Source organism: Triticum aestivum, chromosome 1D, assembly GCF_018294505.1.
Source record: "Triticum aestivum cultivar Chinese Spring chromosome 1D, IWGSC CS RefSeq v2.1, whole genome shotgun sequence".
Lineage (NCBI taxonomy): Eukaryota > Viridiplantae > Streptophyta > Magnoliopsida > Poales > Poaceae > Triticum > Triticum aestivum.
The window spans coordinates 357,780,723-357,788,378 of NC_057796.1; the positions used below are offsets into that span (position 1 = coordinate 357,780,723).

The 7,656-nt window shown below is 45.4% G+C and overlaps 2 protein-coding genes across 2 annotated transcripts; both read right to left on the bottom strand.

Moving 5' to 3' along the window:
* Positions 1-1,868: 1,868 nt before the first annotated feature.
* LOC123182053 (uncharacterized) lies at positions 1,869-4,413 on the bottom strand. Its single transcript, XM_044594506.1, has 2 exons — positions 2,938-4,413; positions 1,869-2,833 (listed from the first exon to the last, which is right to left on the bottom strand). The coding sequence occupies exon 2, from the start codon at positions 2,693-2,695 to the stop codon at positions 2,114-2,116; it is 582 nt and encodes a 193-aa protein (XP_044450441.1). The 5' UTR covers positions 2,696-2,833; positions 2,938-4,413; the 3' UTR covers positions 1,869-2,113.
* A 254-nt stretch (positions 4,414-4,667) lies between these two features.
* On the bottom strand, positions 4,668-6,691 carry LOC123182052 (pentatricopeptide repeat-containing protein At4g14050, mitochondrial-like). The gene has a single exon (XM_044594505.1). The coding sequence runs from the start codon at positions 6,619-6,621 to the stop codon at positions 4,789-4,791; it is 1,833 nt and encodes a 610-aa protein (XP_044450440.1). The 5' UTR covers positions 6,622-6,691; the 3' UTR covers positions 4,668-4,788.
* Positions 6,692-7,656: the final 965 nt, after the last annotated feature.

Here is a 7,656-nt window from a genome sequence, read left to right on the forward strand (position 1 = left end):
CCAAGTTTTTTTTTTCAAATTGATGATGTTTTTAGTTAAAAATGAACTTTCTTAAAAAAATTGAAGTTTTTAAAAAATCAATGAACTTTTTTAAAATTTAATGAGTTTTTTTTCAAAATGCAGGAACTCTTTTTCATTTTCGATGAAGGTTTTTCAAATTCTATGACAATTTTCAAATTCTGATTTTTTTAAAATCATGAACTTTTTTTGAAATGTATGAACACTTTTTAATTCATGATTTTTTTTTGTTTTCTGATTTTTTTCTTTCGGTTTTTCTAATTCAATTGATCTTGCTCTAATGGGCCGGCCCATGAGGGTTGGCGCGTGGTCGCCACAGAGCTTCCTGGCGACTGAAGCGCCCCAGCCATAAAAGACGGGGATGCCAGTAAAAAAAACCCACCTATAACAGTGCCATTGAGCACAATTTAATACCCATGGGATGGCAATTTTACCCATGGGTACGGATACCCACGGATACCATCCCCGCATGGATAGGGTATGGGCACAATTTAATACCCATGGGCAGTACCCATACCCTACCCGTTAAGTCATGGGTAGGGCACGGATATAGCCTTGTACCCATGGATATACCCATACCCTACCCATTTATGCTGATATGTGGACCTTACACGTCAAGTGTGTCATGAGCTTGTGAACCTATGTTAAAGCTTTCACCAATTGTCGATTTGAATTGAGATAACTGTCTTGTAATCATCTATCTATTATCGAGTTGAGATAAATTATTTTTTGTGAAATGTGATATCGATTAATATAAAATTATGAATAACTTCTGTAATGTTTGATCTACCCGTTGGGTACCGGATGAGTATGGGTGTTCGTCGGGTATGGGTACGGGTAATGGTTCATACCCATGGGTACGAGTATGGGTAGAATTTTGTGCCCATTAAGTACATGGGTATGGGTATGGTATTGTTCTACCCACCCTATACCCTACCCATTGCCATCCTTAATTGAGCCGGCTCATGCCGAAGTACCTATGGACGATTCATGCGTACTGCTCCTTATAGGTGATATATAACAATTGTATATCGTTCCCTACCGAACTAAAAGGCCAATCACATCCCGAGCACACAGAGCCTAAACCCTAGGAAAACAAACAACCCCAAAAAATAGGGCAGCAAATATCCACAATACAGGCGAGCGTTAGCCGCTAGTTAATCATGAAATTGCCTATTTCCAACAGTGAATGGATGCATGTGCACACTTATCTGAAGTGTCAAGTGTCAGCATGTCAGATTACAAATGTTCACACTCAATATCTTTGATTTTTGTACTTAAAACAGGGAGAAAAAGATCCAAAGTGGAGTTAAAATAAGCATTCATGTGTATCTTTTGTTCAGTTACCTAAAACACAAAAACAGTAGTACGCTAAAATGTTTTCCTATATCTTCTCAGTATCTTCCAATAAACAAAGGATCCCCAAATCTACATTTGTTATGGACAGCACTAGAGGGCTACTACAGTAATAGAGGTGCAAATCATGAAGATCTTATAGCCTTTTTCCAAATCAAACATCAGCCGCTTAAAGCACCCAGCAGCACAAACTAAAAGACCGATTATTCTAGATTGTTGAACCATATGCCACTACTTTTTCTTTGAGTTTTTTATTCAGAATGACAAAAGGTTGAGCTTAATTTCAAAAACCACATCAAGTAGCTAACAAATCATATTCAGTTTTTTAATTGCAATGCAGCTTTGTATTAGTGCACTAATCATAAAGTAACTTAAGTATACCCCACCTTGAGCTTGATATAGCTAGCCCTGACATAATTATTAGCATCTACTCAAGTCTAAAACACTAGGTATGAAAAGAAGGGCCATCCACACACATGTTATTTCCTTAAATATATTCGAGCAAAATATGTGCACGCGCTTTATTTCTTCTATAGCAACATTCAGAAAGTACAAGGAAAGAGATGCAGCAAAGGCTTCCACTGAAGAATCACTAATGAAACTGAGCTCTTTGTGAAAAAAAAAGGCAAGGCAATAAACCACATGTAGTCCAGTACAACCTACTACTACTCCCTTGCCCTGACGAAAGCCCAGGAGCAATTCATAGAATGATTTTAACTTCACCAAACCTCTGCAAAGCTCATGCTTTGACGCCGAAGTTTGCGCACTTGATGGAGCCCCTTGCAATGTCAATCTCGATCATGTTTTCCTCCTCACTGATCTCCGACAAGATGTCTATGAAGTCCCTCCTGTCAAGAACGAACTCCGGCAGGAAGCCGGCGAGGAGGTCTTGCTCCTTCTTCCAGAGACATTGCTCCTCTTGCCCCACATAGTACCCATCAACAAGGGAGATCTCAATAAGACTCTCGTCGTCGTCATCATCAGACACCGAGACTTCATCAGTCCCCTCTTCGCTCACCTGGCAATCTGAAGACCCCGACAGGCTTCCAGCCGAATCCACCGGCGAATCCTCGGACACCCCATCTTGTGGCACAGTGCTCTTCTCCTGATGAGCAACAACCTCCATGGAAGTTTTGTGGCTGCTGGTTTTCATCAGTTGTCTGAGGTTCGAGAAGAGCAAGGAGAGGCAGGTGGAGATAACCAGCACCAGCAACGCAAGAGAGGAGGACGTGGAGAAAGAAGAAGAGGAATACATACTGTAAAGGCTACACGAAATGAGTAGAAGTGTGAGTTGTATGGCCATTTGGGATCTGGGAAGCATCAAGAACTTGCTCACAATCACAAGGGCAAGAAGGGCTTTAGTGGCCCAAATGATGCAGCGATGCTAAAGAAGAAAGAAGCCATGATGAGGCACAGCATGGAACAAGGAATTGCTGCTGCTTCCTTTACAATAACAAACCTGCACAGGGAAAGCAAAGGTTGTGTGCTTGTCTATCAAATGGATTTGTGAATTGACACAAAGAGGAAAAGAGAGACCAGAGAGGGAGGAGGAGTAGGGCTCACCATCTAGGACGCGTATGCCGCAAATATTTAATCTGAAACTGATGGACGTAAAGGTAACTGCAACAGTTAATTAATGCTTAGAAAACTGAAACTTTCTGGTGAACTGTTACCAGTGCTGCAGTGCACACCCCATGTCCTTTTGTGAAGCTGTAGGTTAAGTTATTAAGAGGTAACTGTTGGCTTGGCATCATGGTCAGAGAGTTGTTAAGTGCTGCTTGACAGAAATATTTAAGGCGTGGTCCATCCATGGTTCCATAGGATGACAACATGCAAGGCAGGGTTGGGTTGTGTGAAACAAGAAGATGGCCATGTGCATGAGGTTAATTAAAGTTTACCACATGGGCCTCCACTAGACAATTCGTCTCTTCCACTCTTTTTTACCTTATCAAAAGCAGCGTTCTACCTTTTTTCATGGAAGGTGAGACCGTAATGAATTCCCCCCCTTTCTCTTGCCCTCCCCCCTGCAGTTAAAGCTGACCGACGTTCATGATTTGCTCCAATCCTCCTTTTCGTCACAAAATTATGTACTACGATAAATACAGCAACTTGCTGCTTTGTGTTTACTGATTACTAAAACTGGCTGACAGAGCTGGATGCACTAATAATCCCGGCACCGTCAGTCGTCAACATAAACATGTTGAAGTTTTGGTATCCTTCTATTCTCTAATAGTTCAAGTGTTTTCAGTAGTCATTTCGCGGCACAAGATGAGATCTCAGAATCACAGCTGTTGAAAAATAAATGGTATCCTATGTTGTCCTTGTCCACAAACATAAAACTCTTCTACTGGGGTGGCATCAACTTGTTATGTAGGCATGTAATAAGGTAAAGAAACAAGTTTAGCCAACCCATTAGTCAATGTGCCAAAGTGAGGGACGTGCGGGAAGGTGATAGTAATACCCAGTTTTTCCATTTAATTGCAAACAGGTAGCATAGAAAGAAGAAAGTTGTTCAGCTTGAACAAGATGAGGGCACCATTGTTGGTCAAGAGAACCTTAAATCCTACATCTCCAATTTTTATAATCCATTCGCATCCGGATCCATTGTGTCTAACTTCGTGTGATGGATTAAAACACGGTGCAACCAATAGAAGATGGTAGCACGGGATATGTACAACCGGTTTGGGCGACGGTTCAATAGTAGGCTATGTGTGCAGGCATATATTCCTATTTTTGCCGGTTGTGACTTGCTTTTTTGTCTTTTTTGTACTTCAGAACCGGAGCTTGATACTGGAACCTTAATAAAATTTGGCTGTGTTCATCGCAAGATGCAGAGGCCAGGGTTCATCTTTTCTAAAAAGAAAAAGAAAAAACTGGAGTACCTGAGTCAACAGATCTACTTTGGAATTCTCAATCTTAGCTACTTCAGTCTAATCTTTCACCAAGCCCTACTAGTAGTATTATTCCACAGTATCAGAGAGCTGGGTTGCATAATAGCAGATCAGACAAGTACGAAGGATAAAAAAAAACACATGATTCACCGACAACATAACCTTTGAATTCACCAACAAAAATGTCTAGATTTTTTAGGAAAATAATGTAGCAACATGACCCTATAGTTTCCCCAGGCTACTCCAAAGGACTATCTGTTACCAGGATGTACATAAAGCTGGGAACAATAGGATACAACAAATGAACAATTCTAGTTTCTATTAGTCTCGCTTGTTAGTTGGCCCATCTATACAAGGAGAAGGCACAATACGGTTTTGTTTTTTCTAAGACTGAAACATCAATTGAGTCATACAGAAAAATGTCATCCATTTCGTACAGATCTCTTTATACATGGGAAAGTTAAGATATTAGACCATACCTAGAGGACTAGAGGCACAACTGAACATCAGCAGATCAGTTCTGCTACCAGAATTCACCACAAGAGCACTTCCCACCTTCAAAATGGTGGAAACGAGTAGCGTCTCTCACAATAATCTTCCTCTGGAAAATTTCACTAATTAACTTCATCACTGTATGGCAGTCCCCACAGACCCGGAGGTTCTTCACCACCCGGATCACCGACCCCGGAAGAGACTTGAGGATTCCAAAAGCAACAGCCAGCCTCTCACTGTGCAAGAACAGATGGTGCTCCTTTTCATGCTCCTCCAGATCATGCATCACAGAACTGGTATCAGGGACATAGCCCCTCCGGCGCATCTCCGAGACTAATTCCTCGAGAAAAACTAGAATTTCTTCTCTCATATCAACCGGCACTTCCCCAGCATGAAACAGACGAGATTCTCTTCCAACTTCAACCCAGCTATACCCAGGCTCTTTATTTATCTTCATATTAGCCATGAGCTTTCTCACCGTGCTCACAGACCCCCATTTGCCATTCACTGCGTAGACATTAGATAACAAGACACATGTTGAAGGATATTTTGGTCCCAGCTCTAACAGATTATCAGCAACCCTGACACACATTTCAGCATCGTTGTGTTTCTTGCACGCGCTCAAGAGGGCCCCCCAAGCAGCTTCATCTGGCTCATAGGGCATCGTAGTGATGAGTTCTTCAGCTTCTGATAAATGGCCCGAGCGACTAAGAAGATCTAGGTAGCATGTATAGAGTTGTAATCCAGGGTTGATGTCATACTCCCGCTTCACTGAGTCAAACAGTTGCCGACCTTTCTGAACAAGACCAGCGTGGCTACATGCGTAGATCAACCCAACAAATGTCACCTCATTGGGCTTCACTCCTGCAAGAATCATCCGGTCATAAAGAGCAAAAGCCTCCCCTGCTCGACCATGCTGCGCCTCTCCAACAATCATTGTCGTCCAGGAGATGATGTCACGCACTGTAATCTCTTCAAATACTTCTCTAGCGGAGTGTATATCGCTACATTTGGAGTACATGTCAACCAATGCATTCCCAACCATCATGCTGGACAAGAACCCAAGCCTCATGGACAAACCATGCAACTGCCTTCCCAGAACAAGCGCAGCCAGGTCTGCAGCCCCACCAGTTACAGCTGACAAAACAAATGCGTCATCAATAGTGACGGCATCCCGCCTCATCTCAACAAACAGCTCCACCGCGCTAACACTCTCACCAGCTCTTACATATCCTGATACGAGCGCAGTCCATGCAAAGAGGCCGCGTCCAGGCATGCTCCGGAAGAGCTCCAGCGCCTCGTCAGTATAGCCATTCGACGCGTACCCAGAAACAAGCGCAGTCCACACGACGCTGTTCTTGGCACTCAAACTATCAAACACCTTCCTGGCATCATCCGGAAAACCACATTTACAGTACATATCGATCAGAGAAGACTTGACGACATCGTCTCCGCTATACGGGGAAGCAACGAAGTGTCCATGGAGCTGCTTACCAAGACTGAGGCTTCGCAACCTGGCGGAGGCGCTAGCGATGGAGGCGAGGACGAAGTGGTCGGGCTGGAGGGCGTCAGCAGAGAGCATGCGACGTATGATCGGGAGGACGAGGTAAGGAGCGTCGGAGTTGGAGACGGCGGCGAGGAGCGACGAGTAGAGGTGGAGGTCCCGGCTCGGGCTTTCGTCGAACACCCTGCGGGCGTCGGGGAGGAGGCGGCACTTGGCGTAGGCGGAGACGAGAAGGGACGGCGCGGGAGGGTGCAGCGCCAGGCCATCCTTGAGGAGACGCGCGTGGGCGCGGCGTAAGGCCGTCGGTGACCCCCCCGCGGCGCGGACGGCGGATACAACGGCGGCGGCGGGGGAGAGCATGCGTAAGCGTAAGCTTGAAAGGCTGTATTCTCATTTGTTCCTCTGCTTCGGTTCGGCCTAAACGGCGTCGCGTGCTACTCCCGCCTATCTGGGCCGTTCGTGAAATATGTACGGCCATGGTTTATGTTTCCCGCCTATCTGGACTGTTCGTGAAATATGTACGGCCAGGATTTATGTTTCACCCACATCAAAACCCAGTGAAGTAAAAAAACCATGGTCGTTGTTGCTCCAACAGATTATGTAAAATAAAAGTGGTGCCTATAAAATTGGTAAGCAGTTGAAACATGAGATCCAGCAATGGGAAGGCCGAGAGGCAAATCTGGGAGTCGCAGGAGCCGAGAACAATTTCGGCCAACGGAGTTCGCTAGGGTCGAGACATTCGTCGGGCCACCAAGGACATGAGTCAAAAGGGAGCAAGAGCCTAGGGTGCGGCCAACTCCGACGGCGGCGCATTGCCCGAACGGCGAGAGCTTTGAACGGGACCGGTGGTTCGGTGTAGTTGGGTCGCTCGACTGGAGGTTGCCTGGTCGTTAATCGACCTCGTAGGTCGATGGTGGTGCTGTAGGCAAACGTTGCATGGAAAAACAAAAAAAATTCTACACACGCAATGATCTATCCATGGAGATGCATAGCAACGAGGGGGAGAGTGTGTCTACGTACCCTCGTAGGCCGTAAGCGGAAGCGTTTCACAACGCGGTTGATGTAGTCGAACTTTCTTCGCGCTCCACCAATCGAGTACCGAACGTACGGCACCTCCGAGTTCTGCACACGCTCAGCTCGGTGACGTCCCTCGTCTTCTTGATCCAGCAAGACGTCGAGGTAGTAGATGAGTTCCGTCAGCACGACGGCGTGGTGATGGTGATGGTGAAGTGATCCTCGCAGGGTTTCGCCTAAGCACCGTGAGAATTTGACCGGGGGTGTAAACTGTGGAAAGGGGCGCTGCACACGGCTAGGCAATTGTCTGGATGTGCTAGGCGCCCCCTCCCACATATATATATATAGGTGGGGGGAGGAGGGAGCAGCCAGGAGGGTGCC

Bases quoted from the DNA above. Each gene is read 5' to 3' on its own strand.
- LOC123182053 (XM_044594506.1), bottom strand. From the start codon at position 2,695: ATGCTTCCCAGATCCCAAATGGCCATACAACTCACACTTCTACTCATT.
- LOC123182052 (XM_044594505.1), bottom strand. From the start codon at position 6,621: ATGCTCTCCCCCGCCGCCGCCGTTGTATCCGCCGTCCGCGCCGCGGGG.